The sequence below is a fragment of the Oncorhynchus keta genome, chromosome 8 (genome assembly GCF_023373465.1).
Source record: "Oncorhynchus keta strain PuntledgeMale-10-30-2019 chromosome 8, Oket_V2, whole genome shotgun sequence".
NCBI lineage: Eukaryota > Metazoa > Chordata > Actinopteri > Salmoniformes > Salmonidae > Oncorhynchus > Oncorhynchus keta.
In genome coordinates this window covers 5,566,752-5,585,070 of record NC_068428.1, presented here as the reverse complement: position 1 = coordinate 5,585,070, position 18,319 = coordinate 5,566,752, and the positions used below count along the sequence as shown (strand labels likewise).

Here is an 18,319-nt window from a genome sequence, read left to right as displayed (position 1 = left end):
TAAGACACTGATGCCGTTTGCAACTACGTACCTATGTGAGTGGATTCTTGGCCCTCACTAGCACAGAGTGTGTATGGGAAATGATTTAACTTCTTGGATATAGGGGGCGCTATTTTAATTTTTGGATGAAAAACTTTCCCGTTTTAAACAAAGATATTTCGTCACGAAAAGATGCTCGACTATGCATATAATTGACAGCTTTGTAAAGAAAACACTGACGTTTCCAAAACTGCAAAGATATTGTTTGTGAGTGCCACAGAACTGATGTTACAGAAAAAACCCAGATAAAAATCCAATCAGGAAGTGCCGCATTTTTTTAAACCGCCTCATGCCAATGACTACTTATATGGCTGTGAATGGGCCACGAATGAGCTTAGGCTTTCTGTCGCTTCCCCAAGGTGTCGACAGCATTGTGACGTATTTGTAGGCATATCATTGGAAGATTGACCATAAGAGAGTACATCTACCAGGTGGTCGCTCGGTGTCCTCCGTCGCAATTATAGCGTAATCTCCAGCTGCAGTGTTTTTCAGTTTGCTTCTGATGAGAAGCCAACTGCCACCACTGATAGATTATCGAATAGATATGTGAAAAACACCTTGAGGGTTGATTCTAAACAAAGTTTGCCGTGTTTCTGTTGATATTATGGAGCTAATTTGGAAAAAAAGTTTGGCGTTGTGACTGCATTTTCCAGTCTTTCTTAGTCAAACGTGATGAACAAAAGAGCTATTTCGTCTACACAAATAATATTTTTGGAAAAAATGAACATTTGCTATCTAACTAAGAGTCTCGTCATTGAAAACATTTGAAGTTCTTCAAAGGTAAATTATTTTATTTTAATGCTTTTCTTGTTTTTGTGAAAATGTTGCCTGCTGAAGGCTAGGCTTAATGCTATGCTAGGCTATCAATACTCTTACACAAATGCTTGTGTAGCTTTGGTTGAAAAGCATATTTTGAAAATCTGAGATGACAGTGTTGTTAACAAAAGGCTAAGCTTGTGTTTGAATATATTTATTTCATTTCATTTGCGATTTTCATGAATAGGAAACGTTGCGTTATGGTAATGAGCTTGAGGCTATGATTACGCTCCCTGAGATTGCTCGTCGCTAGAGGTTAAGACAGACTCTCCAATACAACCCAACATTGCAGAGTTATGTGCATCCTTTCAAGCACACCCTGCTCATTAGCCTCTTATGCAAGGGGTCAGTATTTTCACGTCCGGATGAAAAGTGTGCCCAAAGTAAACTGCCTGTTACTCAGACCCAGAAGCTAGAATATGCATATAATTAGTAGATTTGGATAGAAAACTCTAAAGTCTCCAAAACTGTTAAAATAATGTCTGAGTATAACAGAACTCATATGGCAGGCAAAAACCTGAGAAAAATCCAACCAGGAAGTGGGAAATCTGAGGTTTGTAGCTTTAAGTGATTACCTATCCAATATACAGTGTAAATGGGGTCAGATTGCACTTCCTAAGGCTTCTAGATGTCAACAGTTTTTAGAATGTTGTTTCAGGCTTCTATTGTGAAGGGGGAGCAAATAAGAGCTGTTTCAACCAGGGGTCTGGCAGAAAGCCTTTAGTTTAGTCACTCGCGTGGCCTTGAGCACAAGCTCCGATCCCTTTCATTTCTAATGACAAAGGAATTGTCTGGTTGGATTATTGAAGATGTATGATAAAACATCCTAAAGATTGATTATATACATTGTTTGACATGTTTCTACGAACTGTAATGGAACTTTGGCTTTTCGTTTGGACTAAGTGCCTGCGCCTTGTGCATTTGGATTACTGGCCTAAACACGAACAAAAAGGAGATATTTGGACATAAATTGACTTTATCGAAGAAAACAAACATTTATTGTGGAACTGGGATTCCTGGGAGTGCATTCCGATGAGTGCATTCGGCCTTTTGTTGACTCCACAACATGGCGGGTATCTGTATGGCTTGTTTTGGTGGCTGAGCGCTGTACTCAAGATTATTGGCGGTCCTTCTGTAGCTCAGTTGGTAGAGCATGGCGCTTGTAACGCCAGGGTAGTGGGTTCGATTCCCGGGACCACCCATACGTAGAATGTATGCACACATGACTGTAAGTCGCTTTGGATAAAAGCGTCTGCTAAATGGCATATATTATATATATTATTGCACGGTGTGCTTTTGGCGTAAAGCTTTTTTGAAATCTGACACAGCGTTTGCATAAAGGAGATGTTTCTTTAAAACGATGTAAAACACTTGTATTTTCATCAATGTTTATGATGAGTATTTCTGTAAATTGATGTGTCTCTGCAAAAGCACTGGATGTTTTGGAGGCAAAACATTACTGAACATAACGCGCCAATGTAAACTGAGATTTTTGGATATAAATATGAACTTTATCAAACAAAACATACATGTATTGTGTAACATGAAGTCCTATGAGTGCCAGCTGATGAAGATCAAATGTGATTAGACGCTGACCTAACAATCGCATGATATGCTTTCGTCGTAAAGCCTTTTGAAATCGGACACTGTGGTTGGATTAACAAGATTATCTTTAAAATGGTGTATAATACTTGTATGTTTGAGGAATTGTAATTATGAGATTTCTGTTGTTTGAATTTGGCGCCCTGCAATTTCACTGGCGGTTGTCAAAAATCGATCCCGTTAACGGGATTTGAGCCAGAAGAAGTTTTAATCTGGGTTTAGTTATTCACCATTTTGATGAACCAATAAAGTTTTATAATGTAAGATGACTAAATAAAAGAGAAAAATTATAGATTATCATTATATTATTTGTGCCTTAGTCCTATAAGAACTCACTTCTCACGTGCCGGGTTGTGACAAAAACACGAATTCTTATGTTTAATAAACGTATAGTGTGTGTGTGTGTGTGTGTGTGTGTGGCAGGCTTACAATGATGGCAAAAAAAATAATTAAAACATTTGAGTGTGCTGACCCTGGTGCTAGAGGGGGGACGCAGCTGGAGGTTGAATGTTTGAAGGGGCACGGGACTATAAAAAGTTTGGGAACCACTGCTATTGTCAACTGGTTGTAAATTCCATTTTACAATACAATTTACACTGAACTGAAATTTAAAAATGAAAGTGTTCTTCCCAAATTATGAGCTGAAATGAAAGATCCCAGAAATATTCCATACGGACAAAAAACTAATTTCTCTCAAATTTGGTGCACAAACTAGTTTACATCCTTGTTAGTGAGCATTTCTCCCTTGTCAAGATAATCCATTGTCACAACACAATGCCACAGATGTCTCAAGTTGAGGAAGTGTGCAATTGGCATGCTGACTGCAGGAATGTCCAACAGAGCTGTTGCTAGAGAATGTAATGTTAATAAGCCGCCTCCAACACCATTTTAGAGAATTTGGCAATACAGTCAACAGGCCTCACAACCGCAAACCACGCCAACCCAGGACCTCCACATCCGGCTTCTTCACCTGTGAGATAGGGGAAGGGGTGGGGGAGGTGCATAGGAGTATTTCTATCTGTAATAAAGCCCTTTTGGGGGGGAAAACATTCTGATTGGCTGGGCCTGGCTCCACAGTGGGTGGGTCTAAGTCCTTCCATAAAAAATATTACGTTTTTTAATTCTGGGATATGAAATTGAAGTTCTAACCAGCTCTGCAATGCTTGATTGAAAAAGGTTTAATTTTCAATTAAATCGAAAATGTGACCTGGCAGAAAGGCCATTTTCAAAAACAAGGATTAAGATTTTCTTAGTTATCTACTTGAGAACCATTTCGGGTTCAAGTAAAACGTTTGTATAAGTGAAGCTTTTACTGTGGTGTATGAATGCTTTATATGGCCTGGTTTAGCATCCCAGATCGAGCGAAAGGTTTTGCCCATATAATTTGAAAAACGGAATCGGCAGTAGGCACCGCCATAGGTACTTTTTTTAATTTAACCTGGCTTTTGAAGACTTTAGAAAGGCAGGGTGGAATAGATATAGGTCTGTAACAGCTTGGATCTAGAGTGTCTCCTCCTTTGAAGAGGGGGATGACCGTGGAAGCTTTCCAATCTATGGGAATCTCAGACGATACGAAAGAGAGGTAACAGGCTAGTAATAAGGGTTGCAACAATTTCAGCAGATCATTTTAGAAAGAGAGGGTCCAGAATGTCTAGCCCGGCTGATTTGTAGGGGTCCAGATTTTGTAGCTCTTTCAGAACATTGGCCATCTGGATTTGGGTGGAGGAGAAGTGGGGGAGGTTTGGGCGAGTTGCTGTGGGGGGGTGCAGGGCTGTTGATCGGGGTAGGGGTAGCCAGATGGAAAGCATGGCCAGCCGTAGAAAAATGCTTATTGAAATTCTCAAATATAGTGGATATATCGGTGGTAACAATGTTTCCTAGCCTCAGTGCAGTGGGCAGCTGGGAGGAGGTGCCCTTATTCTTCATGGACTTTAGTGTCCCAGAACTTTGAATTTGTGCTACAGGATGCAAATTTCTGTTCGAAAAAGCTTTCCTAACTGACTGTGTATATTTGTTCCCAACTTCCCTGAAAAGATGCATATCACGGGGGCTGTTCGATGCGAATGCAGAACACCACAGAATGTTTTTGTGCTGGTCAAGGGCAGACAGGTCTGGAGTGAACCAAGGGCAATATCTGTTCCTGGTTCTACATTTTTTGAATGGGGCATGCTTATTTAAGATGGTGAGGAAGGCACTTTTAGAGAATAACCAGGCATCCTCTACTGACGGGATGAAGTCAATATCATTCCAGGATACCCGGGCCAGGTTGATTAGAAAGGCCTGCTCGCTGAAGTGTTTTAGGGAGCGTTTGACAGTGACGAGGGGTGGCCATTTGACCGCAGACCCATTATGAGTAAACTGATGACAGTTAAATCAGATACATTTTTCCATAAAGAGACGGGAATAAATCTCTCCATGTTTGCAGGATCTAGTCCATTTTTACTAGTATTCTATTGCAATTCATTGTGGAGAGCTCATCTATATAAACTGCTCAAAAAAATAAAGGGAACACTAAAATAACATATCCTAGATCTGAATGAATGAAATAATCTTATTAAATACTTTTTTCTTTACATAGTTGAATGTGCTGACAACAAAATCACAAAAATTATCAATGGAAATCAAATTTATCAACCCATGGAGGTCTGGAGTCGCACTCAAAATTAAAGTGGAAAACCACACTACAGGCTGATCCAACTTTGATGTAATGTGTGTGGCCTCCACGTGCCTGTATGACCTCCCTACAATGCCTGGGCATGCTCCTGATGAGGTGGCGGATGGTCTCCTGAGGGATCTCCTCCCAGACCTGGACTAAAGCATCCAACAACTCCTGGACAGTCTGTGGTACAACGTTGCGTTGGTGGATGGAGCGAGACATGATGTCCAAGATGTGCTCAATTGGATTCAGGTCTGGGGAACAGGCGGGGCAGTCCATAGCATCAATGCCTTCCTCTTGCAGGATCTGCTGACACACTCCAGCCACATGAGGTCTAGCATTGTCTTGCATTAGGAGGAACCCAGGGCCAACCCCCCAAGAATATAGTCTCACAAGGGGTCTGAGGATCTCATCTCGGTACCTAATGGCAGCCAGGCTACATCTGGCGAGCACATGGAGGGCTGTGCGGCACCCCAAAGAAATGCCACCCCACACCATGACTGACCCACCGCCAAACCAGTCATGCTGGAGGATGTTGCAGGCAGCAGAACGTTCTCCACGGCGACTCCAGATTCTGTCACGTCTGTCACATGTGCTCAGTGTGAACCTGCTTTCATCTGTGAAGAGCACAGGGCGCCAGTGGCGAATTTGCCAATCTTGGTGTTCTCTGGCAAATGCCAAACGTCCTGCACAGTGTTGGGCTATAAACACAACCCCCACCTGTGGACGTCGGGCCCTCATACCACCCTCATGGAGTCTGTTTCTGACCGTTTGAGCAGACACATGCACATTTGTGGCCTGCTGGAGGTCATTTTGTCGGGCTCTGGCAGTGCTCCTCCTTGCACAAAGGTGGAGGTAGCGTTCCTGCTGCTGGGTTGTTGCCCTCCTACGGCCTCCTCCACGTCTCCTGATGTACTGGTCTGTCTCCTGGTAGTGCCCCCATGCTCTGGACACTACGCTGACAGACACAGCAAACCTTCTTGCCACAGCTCACATTGATGTGCCATCCTGGATGAGCTGCACTACCTGAGCCACTTGTGTGGATTGTAGACTCCGTCTCATGCTACCACTAGAGTGAAAGCACCGCCAGCATTCAAAAGTGACCAAAACATCAGCCAGGAAGCGTAGGAACTGAGAAGTGGTCTGTGGTAACCACCTGCAGAACCACTCCTTTATTGGGGGTGTCTTGCTAATTGCCTATAATTTCGACATGTTGTCTATTCCATTTACACAAGAGCATGTGAAATGTATTGTCAATCAGTGTTGCTTCCTAAGTGGACAGTTTGATTTCACAGAAGTGTGATTGACTTGGAGTTACATTGTGTTGTTTAAGTGTTCCCTTTATTTGTTTGAGAAGTGTATTTTGTGATAGGTATACCAAGTACGTCTACTTCACCATCAGCCCACTTTATTGGTCAATTGCAGGGTAATGTAAAAGTTTTATATATGTTTTTATCCAATACGTAATATGTTACACTTATAAATTATGTTTTCGTCCAGAGAGGCCAGAAAAGTTAGCAAGATCTTCAATGAGAAATTGCAGGGACCTTGCTTGCGGACTTCTTTTAAAACTCGTCGACTTTTGTTTTTAAACATTGGATTTCGAATCCTGTTATTTGATCCGATTTTAATAGCTAGCATTTCAATGGCCGTAATGAATAGATAGTGACAGCGTGTAATTTTAAATGAAGAGACCTGCTCAAAAGGCAGCAGCAACGTAATTACATACCACACTGCCTTTGAGCTCTGTTTTGTGTGTGTTCATTTCCTTGTGGAGTCTAACAAACCCATTTAGATACATCTATGAATTATTTCATTAATTTATGCACGTGAGAGCAATAAGCAAGGCAACAGGACCCAGGCAAAATAGGCTTTAGTTTAGAGAATATAGGTGACAACCCTAAAGTCACCACTTTTTATTTTACCAGGTAAGTTGACTGAGATGTATTTACAGTAACGACCTGGGGAATGGTTACAGGGAAGAGGGGGGGGGGGGGAATGAGCCAATTGTAACCACTGTGACCTGTATGAAGCGAGTCTGAACTAGGGAGGTGCGGGTTGTTTCTGTGCAGGGCTCGAGTCTTCACACGTAACTGAGCAATAAGCAAGTGTGTTATGGCAAAACAGAAATAGGGTCATTCCTGGACAGGGCCCGGAGTCTGACCTTGACAAAGTTGTAGAAGAGGTTGACCCTCTCCTCCAAGGGCTTCTCCAGGTCCTCGCTGAGGGTCAGGTTCTTAGCGTGCGTGCTGATCTCCTCCATCCTGCGCTGCTGGGCCTCCTCAGTAGTCTCCTCCGCCCAGTCCTCATCATCGTCATCTCGGTCCTAGAGCATATCCATTAGATTCGAGTTATACAGGCTATTGAAAATAACACGGATCAGTGTTACACAGTGAAACTAATCCAATGAGGCTGTATGCTACAGAGAAAAAAGACCAATGGGATAGAATGGAGACTGGGGTTGGGTTTCATCTACTCTCGTTCAATCCCCTTCATGGCTCTGAGACAATTGGTTAAGTGTAATAAACAGCTCTACCTAGATCGTGCTATATTGCTTTCACCTATCCAGTTATATCAGATCTGTGAAGGAGAGTGAGCAAAGGCAGAGGGATGGGAATAAAATCATGTTCCATAATGTTGTCATGACTGTCCTGTAAGGATCACAATGGGTCAGATCAGCCTGGCAATAACCAGACCCTCTCCCACCCCTTAGGTAAATATATGTAATAGAAAGACCTTAAGAGTTTAATTCGGGAGATCTTAACTCTTTAAAACTACTTATTCCGTGGTGCCCCAAATCCTAAAAATGTGACATGATTCATTTAAAAATCGGGTAACAATTAAACATGGTGGATTAAATAAATAGTCATCAGATTAATGAAAGTAAAGTCACGGCAACGTCAACTAGGCCTTGCAAGACAAGTCTCCAGGTCAAGGTCTGTCAAGCGCAACCTTCACGCCAGTCAAGCTAAATTGAGCGCACCTGAAGTTTACAACAACGTATTTGCCGAGCTCTGGCTGGCACTGTTAGATGAAGTGCTTGTACTAACCACAGCATCGGGGGCGTCTATGTCATTGTGGTTTGCGGCTTCGCCATCACTGGAGCCGTTCTCCTTGTCCTTCTTCTTGCTCTTCTTCTCCTTCTTCTTGGCAGACCCAGTGTCCTCTGTTTGCAGACAGCGAGATGACGGCAGTCAGAATAGAAGCTACCATTACAATCTTTCCTCCATTCCTTGTGTTTCTCAGGCATTTACCCAGCAGGAGAAGCAGGGTATTTTAGTGTAGTAAATTCAATACACCCAGGAAGCCTTCAATGACTTCTGGCAGTGTTAAAAACCACTGGGAGAGCAGATGACACAGCAGATGCTGCCCTCAGAATAGTCCAATGCTCACTGCAGCTCATCTTTGACCTATGACAATGACTCATAAATTCACCCTGTACATTGACACCCTTAATAGACCACTTAACGTGACTCACTGAATGCCTTTATAAGTTGCTTGTATCTAGCAACAAAAGAATGGCTGTGTTCACGTGTGCATTAAAAATCAAGGCTATAGTGTGTCTGTGGTTCTCTTTAAACAAAAGCCACATTGAACAACAGACTGAACAAACCTGTACAGTATATTCTGACATTTCCTGACTCTGCAAGAAAACACTAGCATATTAAATGAATGGAATTTCCAGAATGTCCATGCTGGAATGCATGTCTGACTAAGCAGTTTTCCTGAAGGAAATAAAAGGCTTCTGTCCAGCTGCATTTGAACACATACTTTACAATTCCCTGCTTTTCTCAGGCATTCCCAGAGCATGCATAAACCCTGTTTGTTCCTGGTCTGGCGCACCTGGTGGATTCCTGAGGATGAACGTGCAGAGCTTGTGTCGCGTGTCCAGCATGCCTCTGTAGCCGCAGGCCTTGCAGGAGTTCCCAATGGTTTGTTTCTTGGCATTGATGTGCTGGAGAAAAAGGATACATAAAAATGACAGTAACATTTTCAGTACAGCCTTAGGGGTAAAGCCTAAGTTATACCCTTTGCAGTAGGCAAAGGAGGAACTACAGTAAGATATGCAAAATGGCAATCCTGTGTAGTTGCGTCGCAAAAGTACGCAGACGTGTGCAGCCCCAAAATTATAAAAACAAGTATGCAGGATTGCCATTTTGAGTAGCTAATTGCGTTCTTGCAGCTTTAAAAATGCCTTTGTGACCATAAATTTCTCTCCTAAACATTACGGGTCTGTACGGACCTAGATTAAGCACAGGCCAGGACTAAAAAGTAGACTCAGTCTTGGCTTAATCAATATGTAACAAAAATATTTTTAAAAGGTGTAGGTCCCATATTTCATGAGTTGAAATAGGAAGATCCCAGAAATGTTCCATACACACAAAAAGCTTACTTCACAAATGTGTTTACATCACTGTGAGAAATTCTCCTTTGCCACATTATGCCACACCTGTCAGGTGAATGGTTTATCAAGAAGCTGATTAAAGTGCATGATCATTCAGGGCCCAACATGAACAACCACCACCTGCAGGTAGATTTTGGCTGGTAAGAGGTCCATTTCACCAGCCACATCGGCGGTGGGGAAAAGTCCAGTATGATCATATTTATAGTCAAATAAATGCTGCAGTAGCTATTTAAGTATTTCTGCCATTTTTCATAGCTGGTAAATTAAAAGCACAAAGTCAAAAATCTATGAATTATATAAAATCGCCTATCCCACCTTGAGCTACAACACTGCCTGGTTGTCCTGGACTTGGGGACTGTGAAGGGACCTCTGGTAGCATGTCTTGTGGGGTATGCGTGGGTGTCCGAGCTGTGTGCTAGTAGTTTAAACAAACATCTCGGGTGTATTCAGCTTGTCAACACCCCTTACAAAAACAAGTAATGAAAAAGTAAAATCTTTCTTCCACTTTGAGCCATGAGAGATAGGACATGCATGCATAATATTAGCTCTCTGTGTACATCCAAGGGCCATCCATGCTACCCTGTTCTGAGCCAACTGCAATTTTCCCAAGTCCCTCTTCGTGGCACCTGACCACAAGACTGAACAGTAGTCCAGGTGTGACAAAACCAGGGCCTGTAGGACCTGCCTTGAGTGTTAAAGCGGCAGAGCAGCGCTTTATTATGGACACACTTCTCCCCATCTTAGCTACTACTGTATCAATGTGCTTTGACCATGACAGTTTACAAGCCAGGGTTACTCAAAGCAGTTTAGTCATCTCAACTTGCTCAATTTCCACATCATTCATTATGAGATGTAGTTGAGGTTTAGGGTTTAAGTGAATGGTTTGTCACAATGCTTTTTGAAACATTTAGGACCAACTTATTGCTTGCTACCCATTCTGAAACTAACTGCAGCTCGTAAGTGTTGGGAGTCATTTCAGTCGCTGTATTAGCTAAATGTGTAGAGTGTTGAGTCATCCACATACATAGACACTCTGGCCTTACTCCAAGGCAGTGTCATGTCGTTAGTAAAAGATTGCTTTTTGCAAAGGGCCTAAACAGTTACCCTGGGGAATTCCTGATTCTAGCTAGATTATGTTTGAGATGCTGCCATTAAAGAACACCCTCTGTGTAGGTGGTGTAATGCCATAACACATACATGTTTTTCGGCAGCAGACTATGATCGATGTCAAAAGCTGCACTGAAGTCTAACAAGACAGCCCCCACAATCATTTTATCATCAATTTCTCTTAGCCAGTCAGTAATTTGTGTAAGTGCCGTGCTTGTTGAGTTTCCTTCCCTAGGAGTGCAGAAAGTCTTGTCAATTTGTCTCCTATGAAATAGCATTGTATCTAGTCAAACACAATTCTTTCTAGAGGTTTACTAAGGGTTTGTAACAGGCTGATTGGTCAACTATGAGACAGTCAAGGGAGCTTTACTATCCTTGGGTAGTGGAATTACTTTAGCTTCCCTCCCGGTCTGAGGGCACACAATTTCTAGTAGGCTTAGATTCCGGTGGCTTGCCATTGTTGAAAGACAATTTTTTCACATCTTTCACTTCACACAATTCATAAGTAGAATTGTCTTTCATAATTTGGTCAGATAAACCGTAACACCACAGCCAAGTATGTTGCTGGCATGCCATCCCTAAGTTTGCTTATCGTGCCAAACGAAAACATCTTTAAAGTAAATTATCAGTGGGTTGTGATAAATGAGCCACCTGGATTCAATGAATGATGGAGTCAAGTTGGCTTTCCCCACTCAAAATGTCATTTAAGGTGCTCCAAAGCCTTTTACTATCCTTCTTCATATCATTTTTGTTTCATAGTAGTTTATTTAGCTTAGTAACATTTCTTAATTTGCAGTACTTGTTTGCCATAACTTCTATCTCAACCATACCATTTTTCAATTAATCAAAGGGGATTTAACAGTTTAGTCATTGTCATAATGGGTTTGTGCTTATTAGTAACTGGAATAAGCAATTTCATAAAATGTGTCAAGCACAGCATCTAGCTGCTCATGACACACCCAACGTGCATCTACCACAGTGCTCTGTTGCTGATGAATGAAGGAGCAGATTGCAGAAGCAGGACAAGGACCCTCTGACTGAAGGTAATGTACAGTGCATTCGGAAAATATTCAGATCCCTTGACTTTTTCCACATTACAGCATTATTCTAAAATGTATTAAATGAAGTTACCTCAATCTACATACAATAACAAAGCAAAAACAGGTTTAGAAATGTTTGAAAATTAAATAAAACACCTTATTTACATACAGTACCAGTTTGGACACTACTCATTTATTTTTTTATATTTTCTTCATTGGAGAATAGTGAAGACATCAAAAATATAAAAGGAACACATCGAATCATGTAGTAACCCTCCCAAAAAGTGTTAACCAAAATACTCTAAAGTAGTCACCTGGAATGCATTTCAATTAACAGATGAGCCTTGTTAAAAGTACATGTGGAATTTCTTTCATCCTTAATGCATTGAGCCAATCAGTTGTGTCGTGACCTGGTAGAGGTGGTTTACAGAAAATGACCCTATTTGGTGAAAGACCAAGTCCATATTATAGCAAGAACAGCTCAAATAAGCAAAGAGAAATGACAAGTCCATCATTACTTTATGACATGAAGGTCAGTCAACACGGAAAATTAAGAACTTTTAAAGTCTCAAGTGGAGTCGCAAAAACCATCAAGCACTATGATGAAACTGGCTCTGATGAGGACCGCCACAGGAAAGGAAGAGCTACCTCTGCTACAGAGGATAAGTTCATTAGAGTTACCAGCCTCAAATTGCAGCCCAAATAAATGCGTCAGAGTTCAATAACAGACACATCAACAACTGTTCAGAGACCGCATGAAATCAGGCCTTCATGGATAAATTGCTCCTGCTGCAAAAAAAACAACTTAAGGACACCAAGATGAGACTTACTTGGCCAAGAAACACAAGCAAAAAACATTAGACCAGTGGAAATCTGTCCCTTTGGTCTGATGAGTGCAAATTTGACATTTTATTCCAACCACAGTGTCTAGAGATATAAATATCTATATCTCTATAACTCAAATCACAACAGGTGTAAATATGGGTCAAAACCAGTGGCGCAGCGGTCTAAGGCACTGCATCTCAGTGCGAGAGGCATGACTATAGTACCTGGTTCCAATCCAGGCTCTAACACAACCGGCCGTGATTGGGAGTCCCATAGGGCGGCGCACAATTGGCCCAGCGTTGTACAGGTTTGTCCGTCATTGGAAATAAGAATTGGTTCTTAACTGACTTCCCCACTTAAAAAGGTAAAAAATAAAATGTGTAACTCCAAAGTCATCGGCCCGATGAAGTGAGACTGTTTGGTTCACAAGCTAGGTTGTTTTGATGTTTGAGTTTCAACTGCTAGGGAGAAGACAACACTTCTATTAGTCAGACTCAATGCAAACATGACAAGTTGAGTTACCACGGTAACCTCCTGCACCTGGTGGCAATTGAACATTTGTCTAAGTTTATTTGTTCAGACTCAAGTCACAATATATTTTTTATAATATACCACGTTATTTCTAACTAGTAGCTGTAGCGTTAAAATTCCCCTTTAATTAAGGGGCCAGAACCATGAAAAACAGCACCAGACCATTAAATCCTCCACCAAACTTTACAGTATGCTTTTGGGCCGGTAGCGTTCTTCTTGCATCCACCAAATCCAGATTCGTACGTCGGACTGCCAGATGGTGAGCGTGATTCATCTCTCCAGAGAACATGTTTCCACTGCTCCAGTCCAATGGTGGTGAGCTTCACGCCACTCCAGCCAATGCTTGGCATTGCGCATCTTGATCTTAAGCTTGTGTGCGGCTGCTCAACCATGGAAACCCATTTCATGAAGCTCCAGATGAACAGTTCTTGTTCGTACTTTGCGTCCAGAGGATGTTTGGAACTCAGTAGTGAGTGTGGCAACCAAGAACAAATGATTGAAGCGCTACGCACCAGTCGATCCTGTTCTGTGCGCTTGTGTGGCCTTCCACTTCGCGGCTGAATCGTTGTTGCTCCTAGACGTCTCAACTTCACAATAACAGCACTTACAGTTCACTGGGGAAGCTCCAGCAGGGCAGAAATGGACAAACTCACTTGCTGGAAAGGTAGCATCATATGACAGTGCCACATTGAAAGGCACTGAGTTCTTCAGTACAGGCCAGTCTACTTCCAATGTTTGTCTATGGAGATTGCATGGCTGTGTTCTCAATTTTAAAAACAGTGTACATTTACTTTAGAAACATCAAATAGAATTCAAATATTTACAGATTTCCTTTTTTTGGGGGTTGGATTAAACAGTATAAAATCAGGGGTATCAAACACATTCTAAGGAGGGCCTAGTGTCTGCAAGTTAAGATGAGGTGAGTTCTTTACTAATTAGTGACCTTAATTCAGCAATCAAGTACAAGGGAGGAGCGAATCCACGCAGACACTCGGCCCTCTGGAATGAGTTTGACATGTGGTATAAGTGGAGAAAGCCCCACTGAAAAATCACTTTCATTTATGTGGTGCCACCCTCATGACCTACTCAGAACTTTCATTATTACAATGAAAGTCAAAAATATATATTCTCCATATCACCCAGCCCCATTAGTGGGTATTATGGTTGTGGAAGACATTTAGCCTAAAACTTCAAGCCTTAAATTCATTAGATTATTGCTGACTGCTAGAAATGCAGTGTAATTGACCTTTACATTTTACAACAAAGCTTATTTAGAGAAAACAAAATCAAAATATCGTAAAATCGCCCATAATTTTGAAAAAAATAGAATTTTTGGCCATATCGTCCAGCCTTTACCTCTAACCCTGGCAATGTGACTGGTAAACTCAAGGGCACTTGCAACAGCTGCCTGGTAATGTGATGCAATCATTTCCATGGTAATGTAAAATCTTCATTCAAATGATGTGGCCCATGCAATGGAATGTATATTTTCTAATGTCAGTTGAATCAACAAATATTGATGGGTACAGTTACTGCCATTTCTATAGCAGCACATGCAGTCAGGAGCAAGGAAAATGGGCATCAAATGTATAATATTTTCCTTGCCTCAAAAGCGACACCAATAATATTTAAAATTATAGCAGCCTTAAGCATTCTAATACAGTTAAATAAACCCAGCAAAAAAGGAAACGCCCGCTCACTGTCGAACTGAGTTTATTTTCAGCAAACTTAACATATGTTCATATAAATATTTACACAACAAGATTCAACAACTGAGACAAACTGAACAAGTTCCACAGACGTGACTAACAGAACTGGACTAATGTTTCCCTGAACAAAGGGAGGGGAGGGTCAAAAATCAAAGGTAAGTCCGTATCTGGTGATTTAGATGCAAGTGGCTGTTCCACTGGATGTCATAAGGTGTATGCACCAATTTGTAAGTCGCTCTGGATAAGAGTGTCTGCTAAATGACTTAAATGTAAATGTAAATTTAAATGGTGTGGCCACCAGCTGCATTAAGTACGGCAGTGCATCTCCCTGTGGACTGCTGTGAGATGATACCCCATTCTTCTACCAAAGCACATGTAAGTTCCTGGACATTCCTGGGGGGAATGGCCCTAGCCCTCACCCTCCGATCCAACAGGCCCCAGACGTGCTCAATGAGATTGAGATCCAGGCTCTTCACTGGCCATGGCAGAACACTGACATTCCTGTCTTGCAGGAAATCGCACACAGAATGAGCAGTATGGCTGGTGGCATTGTCATGCTTGAGGGTCATGTCAGGATGAGCCTACAGGAAGGGTACCACATGTGGGAGGAGGATGTCTTCCCTGTAATGCACAGCGTTGAGATTGCAGGCAATGACAACAAACTCAGTCCGATGATGCTGTGACACACTGCCCCAGACCATGACGGACCCACCACCTCGATCACACTCCAGAGTACACGCCTCAGTGTAACGCTCATTCCGTCGACGATAAATGCAAATCCGACTATCACCCCTAGTGAGATAAAACCGGGACTCGTCAAAGAGCACTTTTTGCCAGTCCTGTCTGGTCCAGCGATGGTGGGTTTGTGCCCATAGGTGACGTTGTTGCCGGTGTCGTCTGGTGAGGACCTGCCTTACAACAGGCCTAAAAGCCCCCAGTCCAGCCTCTCTCAGCCTATTGCGGACAGTCTGAGCACTGGAGGGATGGTGCGTTCCTGGTGTAACTCGGGCTGTCGTCGTCATCCTGTACCTGTCCCGCAGGTGTGATGTTCGGATGTACCGATCCTGTGCAGGTGTTGTCTGCCACTGCGAGGACGATCAGCTGTCCGACCTGTCTCCCGGTTGTGCCGTCTTCGGCATCTCACAGTACGGACATTGCAATTCATTGCCCTGGCCATATCTGCAGTCCTCATGCCTCCTTGCAGAATGCCCAAGGCACGTTCACACAGATGAGCAGGGACTCTGGGCATCTTTCTTTTGGTGTTTTTCAGTCAGTAGAAAGGCCTCTTTAGTGTCCTAAGTTTTCACAACTGACCTTAATTGCCTACTGTCTGTAAGCTGTTAGTGTCTTAACGACCGTTCCACAGGTGCATGTTCATTAATTGAACAAGCATAGGAAACCGCATTTAAACCCTTTACAATGATAATTTGTGAAGTTATTTGGATTTCTACTAATTATCTTTGAAAGACAGGGTCCTGAAAAAGGGACGTTTCTTTTTTTGCTTAGTTTACTTGCACACACACCCAAAAAGTCCCCATTACCAGAAAAACATCAAAACCTATTTATTTCACTTACTGTGCCGTTTTGTTCAGTGTCAACCAGGATTTCATCATACATGTTAAGCAGTGAATTTTCAGCTCTGCCTCTCCTCGGTGCACACTGTCACTGTGTCCGTTGAAATCTTGTCCAGCTGTGTCTAACATGTCACGTAAACCCCGTTTCTTGTCTGCATCGAAGAAGCGGTCATTGTACCTAGCATTGAGCATGGTTGAGACAGAGTAGAGGCTCAGAGAGAATGCCACCAAATCGCTTTTCCATGTTAACCCAACAGTCTGTGTTGGCATTTTTGTTGAGCAGGCGTTTCATTACCATGACAGGGTATCACGTCTGCTGCAAACACAGTTGAGCTTATTTCTCCAGTCAGTTGTTTGAATGGAGCTAGGAGTGTTCATGCTTCAAACATGTTCTCAAATCCCATTGAAATGGCAGCAGCGGTATGAGAACCAGCACATTAATGAGCATGCAATACGGCTTTCCTCAGTATGAAATCCTTGTCGACCCACTGTGCTGTCAGACTCATAATGCTCATGGGGCTGACGTCGCCGGTCCAAATGTGTACAGGTGCTTGACCAGTCGGCGAAAGCCAACAACCACGACAGAACGGTTGTTAAGGGCAAACATCTTAGCATTAATGGATTTCGCTTTTGAGTTGTCTCGCTGAAATATTCTTCCCCTTTCAAATGACTGATCGACTTGTTGACTGCTCGATCCACACAGCAGACACTGTGGGCTAGGTTAGGAATGCTGTGTTGCACGTGCAGCGTCATTCGACATCTACCTACATTATAGGTATGTACGTCAGCTTTGACATTGGTTTTGCACATCAGCGTTAAACTAGACATCGGGCCAATGCAGGCATTTTTTTTTTTTAGCTAATATCGGGCGATTCCAATGTACTTACCAATATATTGTGCATCCCTAGACATAACTAAACACAGTTTGGGCCGGTCCCAGTTATCCAATGAAAGCTGTGGAATGAGTCACTGTGCACATTTCATTCCATCCAATCATTCGTAATGGCACGGCACATCGGTGAAAAACAGAATCCCTCTGGCTACACGGACCGACGACAGTGCTGACATTATTAGAATAGAAACCTGCCCTGTCAATGAAAACATGGCATAAACAGAGGGGTAGAGAGTTCACCCCTCCCTTCCTCACTCACTGTACAGACAACACAGGCGACACAGAGGATGCCAAGCCCAGGAGACAAGGCTGTTTCGATGGAAAACTGAGCTAATGCCAAATGGAACCTCAATCATGTGACCCTGCTGCTATGTGACCCTCCTGCTGCAAACAGTGGATTTATTATTTAAAACAAAGGAGGCCAGTCGGCACTGGTTGGATATAGGAAATAAGTCAAAATCCAAAATGGATGGATAGTGAAGAGCTGGCATTCCCAGCCCTTTCAAGTGATAGCAGAGGGTGGGTCGGTTTTCAATTAGACCTTTTCCAGAATCTGACAAATGGTGGAAGGGGGAAAGGAAAAGCTTTCCTGACTATTTACCAGGTCGGTTTCGGGATTGTCACACTCGGGACACAGAACAAACTTCCGGATGAATCCGTCCAGCATGTCCTGCAGCTTGTTCGCCTCGTGGGACCCATTGACGATGAAGCGGTCGTTTTTGGCATCAAACTGGGTCTGGGCACCCAACTCACAACCAAAAAATTTGGTGGGATCTGGACAGGGAGAACGAGAAAGACATACGTTTGAGTTTCTCTGTTTAAAGCCTTCCTATCCTCATCATAGGTTTTGGAGTGTGGGTTACATTTTCTTCTGATATTCATAGCCAATAGGCTCTTCACCTTTCCTAAAGCTAAAAGGGGGTCCATCACATCGAGATGATTCCTGCTCCCATTCTATCAGTGTTGTGGAACAGGCTATATGCCACAATCCAAAATTAATGCAAAAGCCACTTTGATCCACTTGGAGTTGGGGCATTCACTTTGAGCCCAATCTACAGAACTAATGTGGACTCATCTTGTCAAACTACTTGAAGCCTGAAAACATCCAACAAACTATGATTTG

The 18,319-nt window shown here is 42.6% G+C and overlaps 1 protein-coding gene across 5 annotated transcripts in view; it reads right to left on the bottom strand.

The window, feature by feature from the left end:
• The window catches only part of LOC118386741 (eukaryotic translation initiation factor 5-like), a 30,238-nt gene that overhangs the window by 9,404 nt on the left and 2,515 nt on the right, over nt 1–18,319 (bottom strand). For all 5 annotated transcript variants that reach the window (XM_035774509.2, XM_035774508.2, XM_035774511.2 and 2 more), the window contains exons 5-8: nt 17,798–17,970; nt 8,957–9,068; nt 8,164–8,279; nt 7,278–7,439 (exon numbers count right to left, since the gene is read on the bottom strand). In XM_035774509.2, the coding sequence (XP_035630402.2) occupies nt 7,278–7,439; nt 8,164–8,279; nt 8,957–9,068; nt 17,798–17,970 (563 nt within the window). The remainder of the gene's footprint in view (nt 1–7,277; nt 7,440–8,163; nt 8,280–8,956; nt 9,069–17,797; nt 17,971–18,319) is intronic.